We start from the raw sequence: 23,567 nt of genomic DNA, 5'->3' as shown, positions 1-23,567 counted from the left end.
AATATTATTTTAATAATTATTAAGCAATGGCACCAACCCGTAAATCAAACAAAACAAAAGAATGCAAATGTTCTGTTTGCAAGACAAGATTTAGAGGATCAGATACAGTGTCTGTACAGACATTTAATTTTCATAAAAGAAGAGACGATGCTGGAATGAACATCTTTCGTAATAGATGTAGGGAATTTTCTTTTATGTTTTAATTATATTTATATTTATATTTTCGATTTAATAACATATGTAATGTAGTGATTATTAAGAGATCAGTCGAAACTACTGTAAGCTATGTTCCTGAAGTTATCAACAATGATGAACAGAACTCGGTGGCCATAGACAATGATTATGATATGGATTATGACTTTGATGGTAAAAATATATATTTTTATTTTTATTTTTATTTGCTCTAACTTCTTTTATGGTTCCGGTAGAAATGGACACCAGTATAGAAATAGATATGGAGACACAAGAGCCTATTCGAGTCTTACCTCTCTCAGAATCCGATGCTGTCTTTGGTTATGAGAATGAAGAGTTTAACTCTGATCTTGATTCTGACGGTTGCAAAGACGATTCCAGTGAGGATGACATGCTTGATAGTGAAGGTTTGCACACTTTCATAATGGATATTGGGTTCTGCTGTATAAAATAATAGAAATTAATTTTTTTTAAAAAAGACAACTTTCCTGAATTCAACTCAGAATTGAGTTTCATCCATCGTTTTATAGTACAGGTCCTTGCACTATTTGTATCCTTGTACGTCGTCGATGAAGGCGCCATTCTTCTCATTGCCATCATGAACAAAATACTCGAGCTTTTCAGAGATCCATTCTGTCTCCCAGTTAGCATCCCTGGTCTCAAAAGCATGGCAGGATTCAATACCTTTACAGACGGTATAAAGAAATATGTTTCTTGTAGCGAATGTCACAGCATATATGAGAACAATGAATCAACACCCCGCTTCTGTATCTTTGATAAATTTGGGAATAACTCAATGTGCGGTAATAGTTTGTTCAAGTCAAAAAATCAGTCGTCCATTCCAAAAAGAACATATGTGTATCACTCTGTTCAGAATTCGATCAAAGCTCTCTTTTCTCGGCCTGATTTTGAAACCCAAATCGACTTGTGGAACCGTAGCCCGAAGGCTGAGAATACTATGTTCGATGTGTACGATGGCTTGATGTGGAAGGATTTGAAAGACACCAATGGAATTCCCTTTGTTCATGGCAACCGCTCACTGATGTTGACCTTAAACATTGACTGGTTCCAGCCGTTCGACGGTGTGACATATTCGTGTGGTGCAATTTACCTGGCTGTAAACAATCTTCCTCGAAGTGTAAGATTCAAGAAAGAAAATGTCATTCTTGTTGGGTTAATGCCAGGTCCGAAAGAAGCAAAAACATCCGAGATAAATTCGTACCTCAGACCTCTGGTTGACGAATTAGAAAAGTTGTACAAGGGAGTCAGAGTCCAGACATATCAATGCCCAAATAGTACTACCATCCGCGCTGCTCTGTTTATGGTTGCCTGCGACATCCCTGCTGCCCGAAAAGTGTGTGGATTCACGTCCCATACCAGTACAAATGCATGCCACAAATGTAATTGCCAATTCTCCCGATTAGCTGGAACGAGCTCTGTCGATTATTCTGGATTTGATTTCTCAAAGTGGCTCCTTCGCACCAAGACTGATAATTGTAAGGATGCTGACGTCTGGAGGAATGCAACCACTAAAGCTGAGAGACATCGTCTTGAAGTTGAAAATGGTATTCGCTGGTCCGAACTGCATCGTCTCCAGTACTTTGACGTTGTCCACTGCACGATCATTGATCCAATGCACAATCTCTTCTTAGGCACAGCCAAGAGGATGATGGAGAAATGGGTTGCAGATGGTCTAATTGACAATAAAAAACTCGTTGCCATGCAGAAAATCGTTGAAAACATGACATTGCCGCCTGATTACACCATGCTAAGATCAAAGATTTCAAAGGAATTTCCCTTTATGAAGGCAGACGAGTGGAAATCGTGGTGTCTGGTATACTCTCCAGTGGTTCTACAAGGCGTACTACCAAAGCAAAAGTTTGAGAATTGGATGTTTTTTGTGAATGCCTGCCGTTTCCTTACCAAGCCAAATGTTTCCGAAGATGATGTACAGTCAGCACACATAGCACTTGAGAAGTTCAGTAAAGGTTGTGAAAGGCTGTATAGCAAGGATCTGTTATCTCCAAACATGCATCTCCATCTTCATCTTCGCGACACAATCAAGGACTTTGGGCCTGTTTATGGGTACTGGCTCTTTAGTTTTGAGCGATACAACAGCGTCCTAAAGAATATCAATACCAACAGAAGGAGTGGCTTTGAAATGACATACATGAAAACATTCATTGAAGATACCTGTAAAGGCGATTTTGTTCGCAATTTCTTGAAGACATCTGGTCCATTCAATTTCTCCGGCATCTTCGATAAATTGGTAACTGGTTATAGTCCTGCTGATTCTACAACTAGCACCGCCTTGTACAATTGGTTCTCTCTACCAGACTTTCTTGATGCTGCCGAAAATCCGAACTTGTCAATTCGTGGTAATGAGCCTTTGCCGCCATCAGCGCTGCCCTTGCAAAAAAAAAGCGTATGAGATGATGCCAAGACAGGAGTATGATTGTTTGGTAGGATATTACCAAGCTGTTTACAACGATCCCACCATCTCCAGTTGCAAAGACATGATTCAAGATACAGCTTTCGTCAATGACTGGATCGAAATGCTCAAATCCGTCAACCTCCTTGGACAGACATTCAAGGGAAGTAGAGGTACGAATGGAAGAGGATCATATATACAAGCAATGTTCATAGAAGGTCGAAACGGAGCAAAGTATGCGTATGTCAGAGAGATTCAGTACCTATTTGTTCATTCATTTAGTCCACTTGTTTCTACTCCACATCACAGAACACCTCAAAGTAGCCAACATACATTTGCTTATGTAAAATGGTACAAGGCTTCCAAGGAGACAAGTAGAAAAATTGCAGGCGTAGAAATATGGGATGTCGCGTTTTCTTTGCCTGACTTTCAAAGCATCTTGCCAGTGCACCGAATTCTCCTTCCTGTTGCAATTGTTGACCATACAACATTACGAAATATCAGCAAAAAACTTATTGTTCCTTTGCCTAGAAAACTTTACTTTTAAAATATATAATTATCCCTTCTTTTCTTTCTAATAATATTATTCAATTTTTTTAATATGACAGTGAAAAAAAAAGAGAGCAAATTGTTTGTTTTTATTGGTTTTGCATTGCCCAGACAGGAAGGATCGCAGTCAGGTGACCGGGGACAGGAGTGACTGCAATGGTTTTTAGGTATCTGGACATTCTTTGCTTTGATTGTGGTGTTGCAATCTTCTTGTCATTCTCTGCTGCCAAGAAATCAATGAACTGAATAAGCCTATTCAGCTATGTATAATTAGTTAGTTTATTTCTGTACAGTCATCTTTTTATAGAAATATATTATAGTGTACACCTTTAAAAAAAATTATCTCAGCACTTCTCCAACTAGGACGAGCAACCTGCAAAACCCGCACACGGATTATAGGAGTGACGTCCTCATCTTCCGATTCACCATCAGACATCACACTCTTCTCGAGGAGATGCAAGTATGCCATCTCATCAGGGTTACCTGGCTTGTATCCCATCTTAGTGTCAATTGCTAGCCAATTGTTAATGTAGGTATCAACACGACGCAAGTGAATCTAGATATATTTTAAAATGATTAGAACAGAATGCAAAATATTTAATTTCTTTTTTTTGTTTGTAATTTTACCTCAATGTGACAGCTGTTGATACGATTATTGCGCCTTTTGGAAGACGCTTGCTCGGGGGTTGCGTTGACAGCACGAAAACATGTCTTGTAATTGTTTTTTATTTTCTGCACTATCATATCCTCCCAGAACCCAGCTGTGTGAGGCTGGGCAACGATATACTGTCAGAGGTAATTAATCACCTCAACATTGTCAGGATGATCGATCCTCTCATCCGTGTTCCATCGCCTGCGGCTTTCGTTTTCAGCAACAAGCTCAGGATCATTCGAACGGAAGTTTCTCGCCCACATTCTCCCATTGATGAGATTCTATATTATTATTATTATTATTATTTAGGTAGTGTGTTAAAGCATGAAGTCAGAAAAAATCATACCAGAACAATTGCACACATTTCGCCTTTGGTGTGTCTATTTGTAGACACATTGGTGGCAGTTACTCCCTGAGTTACAGAAGATGCAACAAGAGCTTGCTGGGCAATGGCTTGGTTGTGAGCATTGACCAGAAAACGAATTCCAGTGTTGGCTTCGACAGTACGATCGTACATCATGTTGATGGCTGCCATAACCTGCGTTAGGGACTCGACAGTCATTCCAGGAGCCTCTGCCCCACTTGGACCAGCTGCAAGTGGCGATACTCTTGGAGCAATCTCACGTTGCTCAATCCAGCCGGCAGCAACACGGTTAAGTGTTCCTCGGGCATTCTGTTTGCCTTTGCGTCCTGATTTTCTAGTGGCATTGGAAGGCATGCTACAGATATTTACATATTTTTTAAAAAATAAATAAATATAAATAAATAAAGCATATATAGAAGAATATTATGAAATATTATTTTAATTATACAAACATACATGGTAAAGCACAGTAATAGTATGTGAGGTTTCTAATAAAATGTGAGGGAGGATATAATAATCTGGCAAATAGAAGTAGTATTTATATGTCCCAATACTTCTTGGGTGTACAGCAACAAAAGAAAAAATTATAGGGACACACGTTTTAAATTATAATAGACCCTAATAAATTCTGAGAACAGAATGAGCTTATTCACTACTCTTACAATTTGTTTTTTTATTTTTCTTTTTTTTTATTTTCTTTTTTTTTGTTCTCTCTCTTTCTCTTATACTGTTTACTTTTGCTTCTTTTTCTACACTATGGTAAATACTTAATATTTTCTTTTTACTTTATTTTACATGATTATTAACACTAAAAAACGTCTATCGTCTTTATTATGTAGGGCTTCCTGCACGAGTTAACATAACACACTGGCTTACAAAGGTGAATAAGAAAGCAAACAACTTTTATTGTGCGATGCTAATCATCAGCTTATTAATCTTTAGATGTAAAACGATGATGATGACAACCATCAAAAGCTAATGATGGAAATAAACATGGTAAGCTTTAATAGAATATCTTCTAATCACTTATATTAACGTTATACTTTCTTCATTATCATTTTGAATTTATTAGATTTTCTCTATCTCTCTTTTGCACGCACGCATTAAAAGGATGCCAAAGAATCACTTTTTCTGGTAAGCAAGACTTTATAATTATTATTCTCTCATACTAATCATATTTTTTTCCCTTTCTATTAGGAATACTTGGAGTACACCAACAATTATATAAATGCTATCCGTAGCAATATGATTCTCTATTTCCAAAGAATAAATCTGGTCTGTACACACATGTTTTGAAAATGACAAAATCGATTTTGGTCATCCCAAGATTCTGCCCCTTCCCTTAATATTCAAAGAGGTATTGCAGTATTCCCATTTATTTATCCCGAAAGGTAAGAGATATTATTAATGATCAAAGTAGAATCGCAGTACCCAAAATCAAGAACCCAAAACCGAGAATGCAAAACAAAGACCCAATGTCAAATGTCTGGATCAAATGCCCAGACCAAATGCCAACTATCCAAGGCCGATTATTAGAGAACCTATTTTGAGATTTTTTTAATAAAATAAAATAAAAACCCATTTGTAAACTATTTCCCGTGAACTATTTTTAAATAAAAGTACAAGAAGTATATTTTTTGATCAATCAAATAATGAAATTCAAATTGTAAATGGAGTACCCATCCAATAAGATTGATACTTGCCAGAAGATAGTTGAGCTATCATCAGAAGATTGTTGAAATATACACCTTCTTGAATGAGTCCAAAACAAGAATAAATAGGCAATACACAAAATAAATGTAATGTTTTACTGGAAAAAAAAAACTCAGAATTCAATTAAGGTTTCGGATATAATGAGATATAACAGAACTCTATGACCGCGCACAGACCCATTCTATCCATAGAATCTAGGTGTTGAATATTTAGTAGCTAGTTTTCCTATCATTCTGAGAATTGTTGTATAATATTCGGAATGTATTTCAAAAATCACACAGAATTTTACATCCTATCACGTATGGGAATCGGGCATTTTTTTGCAGTGTGTTCTATGAGTATAATTCATATCAACCACTGATGCCAATCCCCCATATACAGCCTAGCAATCTGTGTGAATAATGCTATTGGGCTTTACATACTTCTTTATCACTTGAAGAAGAGTTGTAGCATCTCTGTGAGGAACTGTCACCAAAAATGTTTTTCATTCTGCTGTTTTCTCAATACCTCCCAGAACCCAAACACCTTCTACTTGATGTCCTCGGTGATATTTCTTCTTTTCAAATTTGCTTTCATCAATTTCAACAATAATTGATTGACCATTGGCATCAATACCTCCTATAAAAATATTTAATATATCTATATATAATTTACTCTTATAAACTTATCAATTATCATATCATTGTTTGTTAAATCCATTTGAATCAATTGGTGAATACTAGCAATGAGATATCTTATAGTTTCTGGAGAAACACCAAGAATAACTTCTATTGTCATTCTAGGAATCCAGTTTAATCAGTAATATACAGACCCATACAATAAATGAAAGAAAAAAGTTTTAACTCAACTAAATAGAACATCTTTAATGCAAAGTTATTGTGCTTTTTTTAAAAAGTCTTCTCATTCAAATCTCATACACTGGAAAAAAGTAGAAAAATACTGACGTGTATATATGGGCAAACGGTACTGGAATAACGTGATTTATCATAGTTGATATTTTTTTCCACTAGGTTTTAAGGTCATCTAGCACTGTATGTGCGAGACTTACAAACACTACAGTATATGTAGATGGGGGGTTCCGCAAGTAAGGTTTGGTAGCACTTTTGATATACTCGTTATGCTTAATAAATAAATAAAAATATTTAAAACTACGGATTTATCTCAGTATTCTTGACACAGAACAGGAAAGGTCAAAGACGGATTACATCATGTATATTGCTCCAATGGTTTATCTGTACTACACCTCACCTTTACTGACCACCTTTACTGACCACCTATACTGACAGTTCTTTAAAACCTCCAATCATCAACAGCATAAAAACACGTCTTTAAAATTATGGACCAGTAATATGTTCTTTATTTATTTGGTTTCCCGTTCTTGTTAGGTTGGTAATGGTTTACGCTTTTATTTTTATTGGAAAGAATAGAATGTTTCTAGGTTTCAAATCTAATAAAGCTATTCTATATCCTCAGCTACTTCTTGCTCGGCAAGCTTGTTATATTTGGGATGAAAAATTTTCTACAAAAAACAAATACCTGAAGAAAATGAGGTGCTCGTTACCTTTTTTTAGGGGTAAGAGCAGTACTCTTTGAGAATAGATAAAACATTAGTGATGGGAGTGCGTGCGTGTTTTATACTGCAAATTTTATGGACTAATTAATACTTACATTGGAAGTACCCAGTACAAATGGACAAAGAAATAAAACATTTACAGTAAAGCACGGGATTATGATTTCTTTGACTATAAAACGATAGGAAAGAATTAATTTTTGTGAATTGCGTGATAGAATAATTGATTTACATACCAAAGGCAAAGGATTTCTTTGCAGACCAAGATATTATCTGTAAAGTGGTAATATCGTCTCTAGTAGAGAATATACATTAATATACAGTATAAATAATATTATTGTATTTATAGAAGTAAATAAAAGGCTTACCATGGCAATGACGGTAGCATGGGATGGAAGTTCTTGAGGAATGGCACGTTCGTAAGAGGGATGTTCATCTATAATAGAAATTATATTCAGTTAGATAAATATTAAAAAGAAATAGATTAAAATAAAATAGAATATTACCATGTCAATATCCGTGTTTGATTGTAGAGAGTATTTTTGGCGATGTGGCCTATATTAAAGAAAGAAAAAAGTCAGAATGATTGTATGGAATGATGGCATAAAGTATATTTACTAACCCTGGCTAATCCGGATGACTGTTGTGAAGATGGCGCATCAGAATGAGACAAAGAGTGAGTTTCTATGACATTAAAATATATTGTTATTTTTTAGTTATACATAAAGAAGTATATATTTCTTTTAAAACAAAGAAAGTGCCTTACCATAAAACCTTGCGAGTGTAAAGAGTGAAGAGAGAGAAACAGATAGAATACCTATGACAGACAAAAAAATTAATTCTTTTGTTCTTTGTAAAGAAGTATTTTGAACCAAAAACAATCTTACCAGAAAAATTTGCAAATATAACAAGAATTGAAAAGAGAGAGAAAAGAGGGAAATAACAAAAAACGAATAAAAAAAGTAAAAAAAAAAATCTTAAAAAAAAAAGAAAAAAGTGTGTTTAAAACAAAAGACTAAAATGATTTCATCAAGTCCCAAAGCAATATGAAAACCGATTTACATCCCAGTCATTACAAGAAGTATTAATAGAGATTCGTATATCAAATATATTTTGAATATATATAATAATCATACCTTTCATATAATACACTTTCCCTTGCTCTTACTCTCTTGCTACTTACTACACTTATACTCCCAAATCAATACACTTGTTCTAACAATTCAAGTATGTAAACTTGATACGATTTATTTTTAATTAAATTTACATAAATTTAATTGTAGAATGACAGCAATAATAATAATATAATCTGAAACTAATCATTATAACCTTTCATTTTATTATATTCTGTAGACAATGACTAACACAAGACGTGAACGCGCAATTGCCCTTCGTCCTGTTGAGATTACCAATCAGCAGCTTATGGAAATACTTTCTACTGTGAGAGCTGATATGTCTACCGTAAAAGGACAGATCGGCAATGTTGAGCAAACTCTGACCAACATGAATGGCAGAATTGGCGTTCTTGCCACCACCAGCACCAACACCATCAGTGCCATAGATAGTTTGGCCAGAACTCCCCTTGCTGCTCCTGTGAGAGCCGAACTCACTGTTGCTGCACCTGTTGTCATCTCTAACCATGAGCCTACCCGTGAAGAATCTAATGCAGTTTATGTGAGTAACATATTATAAAATATTTTATCAATTCATTTTCTCATGATTTATTTATCAGGCTCATATTCACAACCTTATGTGGAAACCCAAGCTTAGCTTGAGAACGCCAGAAAATATCCTGGCCAACAACCTCAAGCCCAGATGGGATACAAATGTTGCTTTCAACAAATCTCCCAACAGGGAGATAGCCGAGAGACTTCTTTCTAACCTTGAGCGCAGGTTTGGTTCCTCTAGTATGAGACGGAGTGACCTCCGAAAGAGGTTGCACACCAACTTCACTAGTAGAACCCGTCGTGAGAGAATGTCTGATGATGAGATAGCAGAAACAAACGCTCTTACACGAAGAGCAGCCCGTGCAGATGATGTGAGTATTATGCTAATATATATAGTTTATAGTTGAAAATTAAAAATAAAAATAACAAATTAACAAAACTTATTACTAGAATGAGTGTCGCCGTGTACTGGCCTACAAAGACAATAAGGAGGCAATTGATCTTGTAATGCTCAGAGACTGTGCCAACACTCTCCAAAAAGCAGTAATGTCAGATGGAGAGTCTGCCGATGAAATGGACGAGGATGGCATAAAACATGTCATTCATATTGTACAACCAGGCTGGAGAAGCGATGAGGTAGATTAATTTGGAGTAATACGTTTGTATTGGTGTATTATTATATTGAGTGAATTATTAACGAATGTATTTCAGTGCAACCGTTTCATTGCACTTGTTGACACTTATGCTGTCCAGGCCATGGGGTCAAGTGCTAATCAAAGGATCCGTAGGATCACTACTAGTGTGTCCAACTCAGCAGTCCCGGATAACATTAGCCCCAATTTTCCTCGGTGGGCTCTTAGAGACGGGCTCTAAATAAAAAAAAATGTTTCTCTCTTTTTATCTACGTATTACTTTTTACATACACAATACTATCAATATATATAGGGAATTTGTTCTGTTTTTTTTTGTATAAGAAAAGGAAATTCAAGTGGGGGTTTTTTTTTATTTTAAGCATAAAGCTTTTTTGGCAAAGCAATTACTAACATCTTACTAACATTTCTACTTGTAGTAATCCTGGCTGTAGCAATCTCTAAAAAGATGCGGTGCACAGGTACAATGCAATGGCGACTATCGGGGGAGAAGGTGGGGAGACAAAACTCAAGACCGTCATCCTCACGCAATCTATCAGAGGAAGTATTAAACCACTTGATATATGCGAATACATGTTGATGATCATGAACCATGCGAGTCAGGTGGAGATTGCTGTTAGAAGGGTGTGTAAAGGAGTGTGTGAAGAGATACTGTATTTGTCCAGCATAGGCTAGGGTATTTCTACCGTCACTACCAACAAACATTACGTGGACAAGAGAACCACAACTAGCTGAACCGTTTTTACCACGGTACTGTTGACCAAGTAAGTCAATGAACTTCAACTTTGTGATTTCATTGTCAACAAAGGAGTTTGTGAGCGTGGCATATTGGTAACTGACAAGGTCGGGAAGATCATAGGATGTTTTGTAGTGCTGAAGCAGATGGGCATAGTCGGTTTCATCCATCAGTGATGATTTTTTTAGCTGAAGAGGAAAAGTCGAAGGAGGGAGAGGTTCGTTACCCTTTGGAGGAAGATGTGGGTTGGACGATGCTAGTAAGAATGATTGCAATCGGAATGGACGGGAGGAGAGAGTAATGACTGTGGTGGTAGGTGTGAATTTCGGAGAAAGCTTTGAGAGAATGTTGAAAAAGGGGACGTGGCTAGAACTTTTCAGAACAGCATTGGCATAGTCACCCTTGAATGCGTTTTGAACAAAACTTCTCATATATGTTGCCTCAAAACTATCTTTTCCGTTTGTCTTTATATGCTTCAACAGGCCATTGTATCTCTCAAACCCAAAGAGCCAGTAACCGTACACGGGTCCAAAATCACGAATGGTCTCGTGAAGGTGGAGGTGCAGGTGCATGTTGCAGGTGAGGATGGTGGGAGTGTAGAGTTTGGTAGCCTTTTTGCAAAACATTTCCAGATAGTTGTGGGCGCTGTTCACTTCATCAAATGTGATGCTTGGCTTGATAAGATAGCGGCATGCACGGACGAAATTCATCCAGTTGTTGTACATTTCAAATGGTAGAACACCATGCAGCAGAACAGGAGAATACACCAGTACCCAGGATTTCCAGTCGTCGGCTTTCATGTAAGGAAAGCCTTTTCCAATCTTCGATGTCAGCTTTGTATAATCCCTCGGAAGAACCATTGTCTCTGCGATTTTTTCCATGGCAGCAAACTCTTTGGCTCCAATCGTTTTCTTATCGACCCACCGGTCCATCATTCTCTTGGGCGTCCCCAGGAATAAATTATGCATGGGATCAATGATCGTTCCACGTACTAGATCAAAGTATCCAAGGCGTTGCAACTGCGACCATCGAACACCATATTCGACCTCCAGCTGGTGCCTTTCTGAGGGTGTACTCGCACTCTTCCACTCCTCAGCATGCAACCTGTTCTCTACACCGCTACGAATATTCCAAAGCGAATAATCGAATCCACTGAAGTCCACCTGATTTGTGTTGGGCAATCTGGGGAACTGGGTTGTACACTTGTAGCACGCACATGTACTATTGTGGGCTGTAAATCCACTTGTTTTCCTGGCAGCAGGGATGTCACACGCAACCATCAGCAAGGCAGCACGGACATTAGCACCAGAAGGGCACTCGTAGGTCGGGACTCACATTCCAACATACAACTGCTTCATCTCGTCTACCATGGGCTTGAGATAGTTATTTATCTCCTCGCATCTTGGCTCCTTGGGACCAGGCATCAAACCAACCAGAATTGTGTTCTCAGGCTTGAACCGTACCTCTCGAGGCAGATTATTTACAACCAAGTAAATTGCACCAGAAGAGTAACTAACTCCATTGAACGGCTGGAACCAGTCTATGTTGAGTGTCAACATCAATGAGCGAGGACAAGCAACAAACGAGACACCACTTGCATCCTTCAGCTCTTTCCACATTGCTCCATCATATACGTCGCACATAGTATCGACAATCTTAAGCTCCGTGTTCCAGTGACGGATTTGCTCTTCAAAACCAGGACGAAGGAAAAGAACAGACAAAGCTTGCTTGAGGGACTGGTACAAGTATGCTCGCTTTGATACCAGTGCACCTGAAGTTGACTCTTTCATCAACTTACAACCACAAGGAGAGCGTGCACCAACATTTGTGAAAACACAATGGGGAGGTACAGACATGTTTTCTTCATAGATGCAATGGCAGTTTGGACATGACACAAATCGCTTGATGCCTTTGGTGATAGACGAAAAGCCAGTCATTTTATGTAGCCCAGCCAGACTTTCGGGAAGTTGGAAATCTTGTCCATAAATCTTCAAGAGCTCGTTGATGAACTCAATCAAGACAACAGAACCCTTATTGACCACGTAACGAGATGCAAACAGTACTGTAAAAGTAGCAATAAATCTGTGCACTGGATTCTCGGGCATACCAGAAGCAGCAAAAGGGTCTTTTTTTTAAAAAAAAAATTAACACACATTTTTTTTAGTTTTTTTTTATGTATTTAAAACTGACCCTCATTGTTAAACTCTTCAACATAAATCTTGGCAGTGTCTTCTTCGTCATTGTCATCACTGTCATTGTCATTGGTCGTGTCAGACTCAGCACCATTGTAGTCATTACCAACAAAGACGTCATTGTCAAACGTTGAGACGGCATCCGAAATAGGTGAGTTGGCCTGACCGTCCATTGCTTCCACAGAATCGGATTGATACATCGGGATTACTACAAATATGGAATATAATAGTTTATTATTAGTTTTTCTTCTGCGTTTCATATAAAAAATGTCTTACTTTCAGTATCTACTTCCATGCTTCTCTTTTCAGCTATGTTTTTTAAAATAATAAAAAATAAAAATAAAAGCGATTATTACTCGGTAGACAGATAACAGCACTGAATAAATTATACAACTCTTGAATATCTCAGTACCTTCAAATCTAGCTCTTTTATTATGATGCTGAGCAGTACATCTCGATACTCGGGAAACTCCTTGATCATTATTATTGCATCTGGTGCAGTGGCAATCAGTGTTGTGCATTTGAATAGAAGGAAACATAGTGTATGTATTTTGAATTATAAAATAAAAAAGGAAACAAGAGTGCTACAAATATTTCATTTGATACGGTTTTATAGTAAACCAAAACGTATTTTTTATTTTATTTTTATTTTATTTTTATTTAAGCCAATAGAATACATCAAAACTACACCCCCAACTTGATGAAAAAAAACTGCTGAGATGAAAAAAAATCCTGACATATCCACTATGATCCGACTACCTGGACAATATGTTAATTGTCCTTATTTTTCCAGTGATAATGTCTCAGCAAATCAATAAAAGTATTTCTAAGAAACAAAAAGATCTTTCAGATTATGAAAAAGGACATATTATTGGTGGTGCTCTCCATAAGATTTCATTGACTGCCATTTGGGAGAAGACAGGCATATCCATGACAACTATACATAGCACAGTTCAAAGATGGGAACAGAATGGCACGCCATTAACAGAAAAATGCCAAGGACGTCCATCAATTTTGGGTGAGAGAGATTTATGCTAGCTTAAAAACGAAATAAAAAAAAATCGTAATGCCACACTTGGAGAACTCACAAACGCCATGAGACTCATGATTAGCAAGTACATTTGCAAGAATACCATCCGCAAAACTATTCATAAAATCAGAACGTCTTGCCATCCTGTGTTTAAGCCAAGGCTATCCAGAACACATAAAAAGAAGCGATTGTTGTTTGCTAAAAGTTGCAAAGAAACCAATCAAAGATGGGATCGTGTGATTTGGAGTGATGAGTCTTGCTTTATGGTTTTCCCAAAGGATGGAAACCTTAGAATTTGGCGCTTTCCTCTGGAGAAGTTCAAGTCTGATTGTATTATGCCTAGAGTACAGTTTGGAGATGGTTCAGTGATGGTTTGGGGCTGTGTGTGGGCAGAAGGAGTAGGCCTACTAAAAACGATTATTAATAGCCTTGACCAATTTGGCTATATAAACCTTTTGGAAAGAAAGTTGCTCTCATTTTATGGTCGCCTAAGTGAAAGACATGACGGGGAGTTTATTTATCAAGAAGACAATACTCCTTGTCATAAGTCAAAACTTGTTGAGAACTGAAAAAAGACCCATAATGTACCAATAATGGAATGGCTACTGAATAGCTCACATCTTGGTCCTATTGAAAACCTATGGGCTCATTTGGGTCGGATGGTAAGGGCAAGAGTACTAGCTCCAAGAACTATTAAGGAACTAGACAAGGCTATCCTTGAAGAATGGAAGAAAATACAGGTTGCAGTATGCAAGGCCTACTGCATGTCTATGCCAACTCGCATAGCCCATATGAAGAAAGTTTGCAGTGATGTTACTAAATATTAAACTTTCAATAAAAATTATTTTTCTTAATATTTAAAGATTATATATTCTTATTCTAATGATTTTGAAAGTGGTTTCTTAAGTAAAAGTAGACAAACAATGAACAGAAAGTTAAGGATATTATTTTTTCACTTTGGTAGAAGCTAAAATTTTCTTTCATTTAATTGATGAGACTGTATTCCTTGCATAACAACATCATAAAAAAGATGTCTTTGTGCAAAGAAAGAATCTAATCTTTCAGATTTTTTTTCTCTTTTACAATATGTTGCTCCCATGCTGTTTACTCCACTGTATCTGTAACTGTAGCCTCTGTCTTTTTCAAATACATAGTTCATAGAACTGCCACCAGAACAAGTAAAAATAATATGATTTCTTGGATATAAAGCACCCTGTGCAATCAAATATCTTTATATATATTAAATATTAATATATAATAATAAAAAATAACTTTTTTACTTACCGTTTTGCAACTTCAGATGTATATATTGATGTCATAACATAGCTCAAAGGAGGAATAGATAATGAATGAACTGATAAAGAAGATTGATTATCTATTTGAAAATAAATAAAGTAGAAATAAAAGAAAAGAAAGCAAAAAAAACAAATAAACATAATATTTAAACAAAATAAAAGCCGTCAAAAAAACTTTTCTGTGACGTAGCACGTGACTAAGCCACAAAAACTATATTATTTATAGGATTATAATACTTAAAATAGATACTATAAATTTTATAATTATATTTCCTCTATCAATTTGTGATGTTATGTGATGCTCCAACTGTATCTATATAGCTTACATTCACGGCATTGTTTTAAGTATATGCACGTCACAAGACGTCGCAAAATTGATAGAGAAAACAAACTTTAAAATAATTAATAATAATGATTTAAATATGTTATGTTTCACTAAATATTTATATGTCTTTTGTGAGAATTGAACTCGTGATCTACAGATTGCTTTAAAACACTGTAAGCAAAGGGCGGAGTTTGAATTCGGAGCTTTAAAACCCATAAACCTTCAGAAATCCCAATCTGATATATATATGTTATTAACAGCTAATCTTATATGTATATAAGATATTTACAGTCTATCTCATACATATACAAGCTGATGACAGCCAATCTGATATATATATAAGCTGATGATACTGGTTTTATCCATTCAATTGGCGCCCATTTCCATCTAATTAGCATCCGTTTCCATCTAATTAGAACCCATTAACATCTGATTAGCTTCCATAGAAATTGAATTTGCATCCATTGCCAACTGAATTTGCTCCCATTGCAATCTGAATTTGCTCCCCCCCTTTTACTATTGGCAGAAGGGTACATGGCACTCAAATTTTTTATCCTTATGGCTTACAATTTTTTTATATAACCGTAGTATTTTTTTTTGTAAATGTTGTATTTTTTTTATATAACCATAGTATTTTTTTTTGTAAACGTTGTATTTTTTTATATAACTGTAGTATTTTTTTTTGTAAACGTCGTATTTTTTTGGCATAAAACATGGATATTTTTATTAGGCATAATTAGTTGATAGAGAAATAGAACACATAATAAGAAGTAAGATATAATGAAATATACAGTAATAAAAAAAGAAAAGCATAAAGCAGTAAAACAAATAAAAATAAAATAAAAAAAGACATAGAGTGTAAAGAGCTTAAATAGACATAAAAGACATACTTAAAGCTTTCGCTCTCTGTTCAAACAGCAAGGAAAGAATGAAATGACATGGTTAATCCAACCCAAACAGTCCGAAAGAGTGACAGTCTTAGCTGATTCTGTAATCCTTAAGATGAGCCCGTCTGACTCTGTAATCTCTTCTCTGCGGACACCAAACTTGATCTTGGACCACATTTCCTCAATTGGATTCAGGAAAGGTGAATACACAGGAAGATATGCACACTTGTATCCACGGGAAGAAATAAAGTCTTTCACCTCATCGGCCTTATGGATAGGAGCGTTATCCATGATGAGATAACGTCCTTGCATACCCTGGCTGTCCAGAACGTCCATTGTATGACTAAGAAAGTTGAGGTAGTGCTGGGTTCTGGTGCCAATTTGGCCGTTCACCTCAACGTTGGTGTAGATGTCCAACTTTCTCTTCTTCTTGGTTGCAACAGCAGTGGGTTTCTTCAACGAGAGGCTGACAATCCCTCTCTTGCGCATTGCACCAAGGATGGTGATGGACACACCTCTCTGCATCGGGACAGTTGTCTTAGCCGGGGTGCCACTGACGGAACGGCCAAAAGTTCTCTTGATGTGCATGTTGAAGCCTGCTTCATCGATGAACACACAGTTCAACAGATAGTTGAAATCCGCAAGTTGTTGCCACTCCAAAATGCGGTCTCGTCTCATCTCAATTGTGTTGACGTTGTCTCTCTTCTCAGGCAGCTTCTCCAACTTCTTCACCAAGTGCTTCTGGATTGCTGATTTGGTAATCTGCAGCCCAGAGAACTCTTCCATGACAGCTATCCTTGCTTGTTCCAAGGTAGCATCTGGTTTATTTTCGAAAAACTTCAAAAAAAAGCAGAGTGCGCCTGGAACAACTTTTGGTTGCCATGTTTTTGTTCTTTAGGCGCAGAAACCTCCTCAACCTCCATCGTCTCCAGCCCATTGGACTTATCAGTCTTCACTGTGGCAGCATCAAAATCGGCCTGGATCTTCTCTCTGGCCAGCCTGACATAGTTCTGGGCAGTCCGGACATTGATCCCCGTTTCCCTGGCAGCGGCAGCAGCAGTCTGGTTTTCCGAGAAAACCAACGAGAAGAGCTTGTTCACCTGGTTTTGGTTGTACTTTTGGTACGAACCTTGACCTATGCTTTCTGCAGTGGGAACAGAATCAGGATCGACCTTCTCCGGCAGATTCGTCTTCGGCTTCTGTGCAACAATTGTCTTGGTTGTGGCCTCGTTGACTTCGGTTGGCAGGAAACTTTTGAGACTGAGGAGGTTTGTGACTGCTGGGTTTCCGGCCGAGGTACGGGTCCATTCCATATTGGCATGGTTGACAAAGACATCTATCACAGATCAGAGTACAACTTCTCCATGCATTTTGCCAACAATCTCTTGGTTGAAATCGCACAAGGGGTCGAAAGAAATTCCAGAAAACTGGGTTTGGTCTGCAGAACTGCTGTGACTGACCATTTCACAGTGCTTGTCCATAACAAATTCGAGGGAGTTGTTGGAAGTAGGCATTTTTTTTTGAAAATAAAAAGGGTGTTAAAATCGAGGAAGAAAGATAACTGAGAAACTTTTATTAAGACACTGGGGTATATATACCAAAAAAAAATATTTTAATAACTTAAACGTTTCTACCAAGGTATAGTCTTGTCCTGTTGTCTTAATATATTTGGATAAAGAACGTGTTGAAGAATAATGAATGTTTACATATTAAGCTTCTTCACACTTTTAAGAACATTTATTTTATTAGCCGATTTACAGTGCTACCAGAGCCTTGATGGTGTCCTGTCCTCTGTCTCGAAGGAAGGGGTGGGATTTCTCCTCATGGGTTTGCCCAACCAAAAAAAAAGATAAAAAAAAAATAAAAAAAAAGAAAGTTTTTTTTTGTATAGAGCCAAGGAAAAGCTCGAAATTCAGTTATTGAGATTTTCAGTTTTTCAGAAATTTCTGCGGTTAGATACCATTTTATTTTCAGTTATTAAGATTTTCAGTTTTTCAGTTATTGAGACTTTCATTTTTTCAGTTATTGAGACTTTCAGTTTTTCAGAAATTATTTGCAAAAAAATGGTTATGTATATTATAAAAATTTATGAATAAAAATGCTAGTTATACTATTTGGAGAATTATTTTTAAAATTGCTATTACATTTTTCTTTTTTTTATTTCTCTTTTTTTTTTTTTTTTTTTATTTCTTTTTTTTTATTTCTTTTTTTTATTTCTTTTTTTTTCTTTTTTTTATTTCTTTTTTTTATTTTTTTTTTATTTTTTTTTTTTTATTTTTTTTTTTATTTCTTTTTTTTTATTTTTTTTATTTTTTCATCTCTTTTTTTTTTCATCTCTTTTTTTATTTCTTTTTTTTGTCATGAGCTTGTGCTATTTTTTGTTACTGTTTTTGTGTGTGTAATATTTGATTTTTTTTTGGTATTTTGTATCATGAGGGTTTCCAAAATTGAGATCGGGTAGTATTGTGGGCAAAGTATAATTCTTGGACCGCTTTCAGTTGTTTAACAGATTGTTGGACATTTACTTGTTTCGAGTGCAGATTACAAAGAGTTGTTGAGTTTGATATTAAGAAGATCAGGATTCTGACATTGTAAAATGGTTGGAGCAGGTGCTGAATAAATATAGCATTTTTGGATTATTTTTTGTAATGGTATTAGATGCTTGTGTAGGACCAGGTTCATAAGAAATACAATTGCTGTGGTAGTCAATCAGATTACTGGATATTTGAGATAAAAATTGGCAAGTTTTTGTGTGGTCAGTAGAGTGAATTCTACTGTTGGATTTCGAAAAAGTATGGTCGGTGAAATGCACTTAAAAGCATTATGAATATGTGTAGACTGGTTCCTATTGTACAGATAGATGTTTGATCTTGTAGTTTCTTTGTAGGTGGAGAGTTGAATCGTCACGTTTTCTTTTCAGATTTATAGCTTTTGTTCAAAATACTATAGATTATTTAGAGATTAATATCAATGACTCCGAGGTATAGGCTTTATTTACATACAGAAACATAATGTGATCTGGAAATAATAAAAAAATCCATGAGGTGTAGAGCTTTAAGCAGTGTTTTCATTGTCAGAGTAATATTTAATTGTTGAAGTGAGCATGAGAATGAGATTTATTGCTGATTTAAGAAGAGAAATAAAGAGTTTTGGTATATAAACACCAAATGGAAAGAGAGAGAATTAAGATATCTGTTTTAAAAAAGAATGTTTATAATAAATTTATGGCTGCAGGTAATATATTGTCCTATTTATTTTTTATCTCCTTGAGTTCAATTTGTACTACTTTATTTAGTGGACCTTGGAATATTATTTTTTGATATAAAAAGCTGAAAATATAATGACTAATACTATTTAACAACAACCACTGGAAAAGAGGTGCGGTTTTTTTATGTGTAAAACTGTAATTAATTATGTGAAAAGACCAGGTTTTACAATGTGATCAGATAGTTTTTACAAGTGTATGAAGCTGACTTACTCATAGGTGGTAAGACCAACTTTCGAACATAGGAAAAGGTCAGAACAGCAGGATAGTAGGATGTGTTTGCATTTTCTGTATATGGGTTTTTACCACATGCACTAAAACGGCAACTCAGAATTATGTTTTGTTGTAATATATCCTACCGCTTTCTGATTAAAAGAACGATAAATGAAAGATCGATTATACGGATATGCCAGTTTTTACATTGTTTAATTTATGGATATGCCAGTTTTTACAGGGTTTTGTTGTATTTGAATTTATTTTATCCAATCTTAGAGACTTCTTCTTATACTGTTTGCTTCCATACACTTCTCCGATCTTTAATTTATTTATAATAATTATTGGTTTATTTTGTTTTTATTAGAAAGAAAAGAATATTCTTAGGTTTATAGTACAGTGGTTATATTTAATATTCAGGAACATTCTGGCTAGTGTTCTATCCTTCATACAATTTGAAATGGCCAATGTTCTGATAAAACAAGTATTCTCCAAACAATATCTCCCAGAGAAAAGCCCAGTTGTGTGTTGCTTGCTTGTAAATGGTTGTTCTATGAAATTAGAAAAGTGTTAGCTGTTTGAACAAGAAATCGTGGATATTAAGAATATATATATGTAATTATGCTTGCAATATAATAGCTTACCAGAGACAAAAAGAAAAGGCGTCATGAATGCGAACCATAGTACTCAATACACTTTATTTGGCTATAAAAATGCTGAAAAAAAATTATTTTTTGTGAACTGTGTGGTAGAATATTTCATTTACCTACCCGAAGCAAAAGGATTTATTTGCAGACCAAGAGAGTACATAGAAGATGCTAATATTGTCTTCAGTAAATGATATACATTAATATACAAAATAAATAATATTGTTACATGTACAAAAAAAAAATACCATGTCAATGACACTCGTATGAAATGAAAGTTCTTGATTCGCGATGTGCTTATGAGAGGGAGGTTCATCTATAATAGAAATTATGTTAAGCCATGTGCTTATTAAAAAGAGATAGATTGAAATAAAATAAAATATTACCGTGTTCATAACCGTGTTTAATAGTAGAGAGTAATTTCGGCGATATGGCCTATACAAAAGAAAGGAAAAAGTCAGGATAATTTTATAGGATGACGGCATAAAGTATATTTACTAACCTTAGCTAATCCGGATGGACATTGTGAAGGGGATGCATCAGAAGGTAACAAAACGCGAGTGTCTGTAGTAATAGAAAACAATTATTATCATTTTAGTTATATATATATATATAATATTAAAGAATAAGATATCTTACCAAGAAAATCTGTGAATATAATAAATGTTGGAAAGAGAGAAAAGAGAGAAAACTTGTAAATGAAAAAAAAAACAAAAAGAACAAAAGACCAAAGGGCCAAAAGGCCAAAAGACAGAAATCATATATTGGATTGAGTTGAAAAAAGCATGTTCAAAGCCGATTTGCACCCCGTTAATTCCAGGAAGTATTAATAGAGATATGCGTATTAAAGAAATCCTGAGTATTTACAGCAACAAGTGTAATATAATAAATGGGTTCTTGCTTTTACTTTTACCATCTTTCCATTAACTACACTTTATTCTTTCGCTTAACACCTAACTTCTTTTGTATGTTAATAACACTCTATATATACAATGAATAGATATATAAAACAAATATAATTAACAATCAACTCATGTATAACATTTTATTAGATAGCTTTCAGACCATGGTTAACAATCATCAGTCAATTGCCCCGGCTCCATCCCCGGAATATACTGAGCTTTTAAGAAGGCTCACCGCTATGGAGGAAAGTCTCAAGACCATGGATTCAAACATTGGCATTGTCATCAAGGGGAACAAAGATTCATTGGAAATACTTGATAGCGTTGCCAATGCCTCTGGAGAACTTCTTGCAGTTATTGCTCCTACCACTATACCTGCTTCTGCTTCTGTCCCTTTCGCAGCTTCTTCCGTTGGTTCTACTCTGGATTGGTATACAACACCTTCTGAGGCTTTTTTTGGTATCTCTTCTGCTGCTCCTTCTGTTGCTCCTTCTGTTGCTCCTTCTGTCGCTCCTTCTGTTGGTCCAGTGGTTCTTACTGGTGCAAACGCTGGTGAACTTAGTAAACAGAATCGCACTAGAGTTTTAGTAAGTGTTGAGATGTACAGTAGCTCATCAACATAATATCTCACACTAAGTATAGGCTCTTATCCGAGGAGAGTTGAAGAAACACAACTTCAAATCAAATAAGCCAGAACTAGTTGCAGCTAACGACAGCAAGTGCAGTTGGGATTTTAATGTTGATTACAGACTTCCACCCAACAGACAGCTGATGCATGACCTTCATGCATACCTGGCTCCAAAGGTTGTTGGGACTAGTGTTCGACAGGCCGATATTAGCGATTGTATCTACACAAACTTTTGTGGAACGAGACGCCGAGTCAAGGAATCCTATGAAGCGCGCAAAAAGACAAATTCTTGGTCAAGAAAAGCAGGTCGAGAGACCGATGTATGTTAGAAGTATATTTTGATTGCAAATTAAATGTATTCATATTAATACATTTATAAACTAGCATTTTGACCGTCGCGAGCTGACCTACCATACATTCAAGGCTGAAATTGATATGAAGGTGGGTAAGAGCTGTGACGGACTCTTACAGAAAGAAGCAATGTCTGAGGGCGAATCTGAAGACGATATGCCTGGAGTCTCGAGCAACCGTGCGATTCGTACAGTGCGTCCAAGTTGGAGAAGCGATGAGGTAATTTCTTTTGTTTACATTATTGTATATAGCTTTTTTTTTTGTTTTTTTATGGATTTAAATGAAACAGAACTTTGATTAATCACTTATTTGTATTTAGTACAATCACTTTCTTGCAGTTGTTGATGATTTTATGCGTAATCGCATGGACTTCAATTCGCATCAGATGTTGAAGAGGTCCTTCGGTAGAGATGCTGTTTTAGCAGTCCCGCCTAGATTGACGTCCCTTCTCCCTCACTGGGCTTTTAGAGATGAGTTTCAATAAATTTTGTTTTCTTATCCTCTACATCCTCCGCATCCTCCATCTGACAATGATAAATGTACCAACAAATACAAACACTATGATTATTCTTTTCTGTGTGCCTTTAAAAAAGGGAGTTATAATTTTATTATTTTTTAAATGTATTGTTTTTTTGGCAAAGGAATGACCAGCATCTTTTTTACTTTTCTGCGTGTTGTGTGCTCAGCAGTTGCTACTTCTAACATAATTCTATGCACTGGCAATACACATTGGAAATCGTCAGGAGAAAATGTTGGAAAGCAGGTTTCAACGTGTTCGTACTCTCGCGATTTATCATTTTCGGGTGTGTACCATTTGATAAATGCAAAAGTATGTTGAGAATTGTGAAGAAGTTGTGTTGGGCGGCGATGGGTGCGGAGCAAGGGAGTAAGGGATGAAGAGGTAGGTGGAGGAGTGAAAGAATGGGTGAAAATGTACTGTATTTGACCCGTGTATGCGATGATATGCTCACCAGTACTTCCAATGAACTTTGCTTGTACAAGAGAGCCACGACTTCCAGATTCACCTTTACCCTTGTAGACCTGCCCAAGGATGTTGATGTATTTCAACAGGGTGATTGTATTGTCGACAAAGTATGATGATTCTGACGCTTGTTGAAAGTGAACTAATTGTTCATTGTTGTACGCAACTTTGTAGTATTGTAAGAGATGAACATAGTGAATGTCACTCATTGTGGTAGCGGATTTTAATGATAGAGGGAATGCGGAAGGAGGGAGAGGTTCGTTGCCTTTTACAAGTACATTTGGATCTTCAGAAGCCTCGACAAATGACTGTATGCGGAAGGTACG

General features: G+C 36.1%; 9 protein-coding genes across 9 annotated transcripts; 3 read left to right on the top strand and 6 right to left on the bottom strand.

The window, feature by feature from the left end:
• Positions 1–26: 26 nt before the first annotated feature.
• PHYBLDRAFT_176053 (hypothetical protein) lies at positions 27–3,170 on the top strand (the record flags this gene model as incomplete). The annotated part of the gene is made up of 6 exons (XM_018437637.1): positions 27–177; positions 250–366; positions 429–599; positions 672–995; positions 1,749–2,570; positions 2,617–3,170. 6 exons carry the CDS (start codon positions 27–29, stop codon positions 3,168–3,170), a joined length of 2,139 nt encoding a protein of 712 aa, XP_018283494.1.
• A 91-nt stretch (positions 3,171–3,261) lies between these two features.
• PHYBLDRAFT_176052 (hypothetical protein) lies at positions 3,262–4,542 on the bottom strand (the record flags this gene model as incomplete). Its single annotated transcript, XM_018437636.1, has 5 exons — positions 3,262–3,432; positions 3,546–3,728; positions 3,800–3,958; positions 3,980–4,105; positions 4,171–4,542. The coding sequence occupies 5 exons, from the start codon at positions 4,540–4,542 to the stop codon at positions 3,262–3,264; spliced, it is 1,011 nt and encodes a 336-aa protein (XP_018283493.1).
• A 1,057-nt stretch (positions 4,543–5,599) lies between these two features.
• PHYBLDRAFT_176051 (hypothetical protein) lies at positions 5,600–6,678 on the bottom strand (the record flags this gene model as incomplete). The annotated part of the gene is made up of 4 exons (XM_018437635.1): positions 5,600–5,729; positions 6,324–6,366; positions 6,409–6,519; positions 6,621–6,678. 4 exons carry the CDS (start codon positions 6,676–6,678, stop codon positions 5,600–5,602), a joined length of 342 nt encoding a protein of 113 aa, XP_018283492.1.
• Positions 6,679–7,357: 679 nt separating this feature from the next.
• On the bottom strand, positions 7,358–8,614 carry PHYBLDRAFT_176050 (hypothetical protein; the record flags this gene model as incomplete). Its single annotated transcript, XM_018437634.1, has 6 exons — positions 7,358–7,420; positions 7,570–7,643; positions 7,708–7,744; positions 7,840–7,907; positions 8,090–8,155; positions 8,608–8,614. The coding sequence occupies 6 exons, from the start codon at positions 8,612–8,614 to the stop codon at positions 7,358–7,360; spliced, it is 315 nt and encodes a 104-aa protein (XP_018283491.1).
• Positions 8,615–8,827: 213 nt separating this feature from the next.
• On the top strand, positions 8,828–10,011 carry PHYBLDRAFT_176049 (hypothetical protein; the record flags this gene model as incomplete). The annotated part of the gene is made up of 4 exons (XM_018437633.1): positions 8,828–9,145; positions 9,204–9,509; positions 9,589–9,774; positions 9,850–10,011. 4 exons carry the CDS (start codon positions 8,828–8,830, stop codon positions 10,009–10,011), a joined length of 972 nt encoding a protein of 323 aa, XP_018283490.1.
• A 4,702-nt stretch (positions 10,012–14,713) lies between these two features.
• PHYBLDRAFT_176047 (Homeodomain-like DNA binding domain-containing transcription factor) lies at positions 14,714–17,566 on the bottom strand (the record flags this gene model as incomplete). Its single annotated transcript, XM_018437632.1, has 6 exons — positions 14,714–14,975; positions 15,031–15,121; positions 15,368–15,432; positions 15,478–15,602; positions 16,584–17,090; positions 17,162–17,566. 6 exons carry the CDS (start codon positions 17,564–17,566, stop codon positions 14,714–14,716), a joined length of 1,455 nt encoding a protein of 484 aa, XP_018283489.1.
• Positions 17,567–19,307: 1,741 nt separating this feature from the next.
• Positions 19,308–21,294, bottom strand: PHYBLDRAFT_176046 (hypothetical protein; the record flags this gene model as incomplete). The annotated part of the gene is made up of 9 exons (XM_018437631.1): positions 19,308–19,375; positions 19,732–19,832; positions 20,376–20,426; positions 20,498–20,559; positions 20,627–20,694; positions 20,765–20,813; positions 20,881–20,942; positions 21,018–21,069; positions 21,292–21,294. 9 exons carry the CDS (start codon positions 21,292–21,294, stop codon positions 19,308–19,310), a joined length of 516 nt encoding a protein of 171 aa, XP_018283488.1.
• A 117-nt stretch (positions 21,295–21,411) lies between these two features.
• On the top strand, positions 21,412–22,743 carry PHYBLDRAFT_176045 (hypothetical protein; the record flags this gene model as incomplete). The annotated part of the gene is made up of 4 exons (XM_018437630.1): positions 21,412–21,867; positions 21,923–22,228; positions 22,293–22,478; positions 22,579–22,743. The coding sequence occupies 4 exons, from the start codon at positions 21,412–21,414 to the stop codon at positions 22,741–22,743; spliced, it is 1,113 nt and encodes a 370-aa protein (XP_018283487.1).
• A 131-nt stretch (positions 22,744–22,874) lies between these two features.
• PHYBLDRAFT_153348 (hypothetical protein) lies at positions 22,875–23,450 on the bottom strand (the record flags this gene model as incomplete). The annotated part of the gene is made up of 1 exon (XM_018433122.1): positions 22,875–23,450. One exon carries the CDS (start codon positions 23,448–23,450, stop codon positions 22,875–22,877), a length of 576 nt encoding a protein of 191 aa, XP_018283486.1.
• Between the last annotated feature and the right edge of the window lie 117 nt (positions 23,451–23,567).

This window comes from Phycomyces blakesleeanus, assembly GCF_001638985.1.
Source record: "Phycomyces blakesleeanus NRRL 1555(-) unplaced genomic scaffold PHYBLscaffold_44, whole genome shotgun sequence".
In the NCBI taxonomy this organism is placed as follows: Eukaryota; Fungi; Mucoromycota; class Mucoromycetes; order Mucorales; family Phycomycetaceae; genus Phycomyces; species Phycomyces blakesleeanus.
This window is presented reverse-complemented; position numbering and strand designations above follow the sequence as displayed.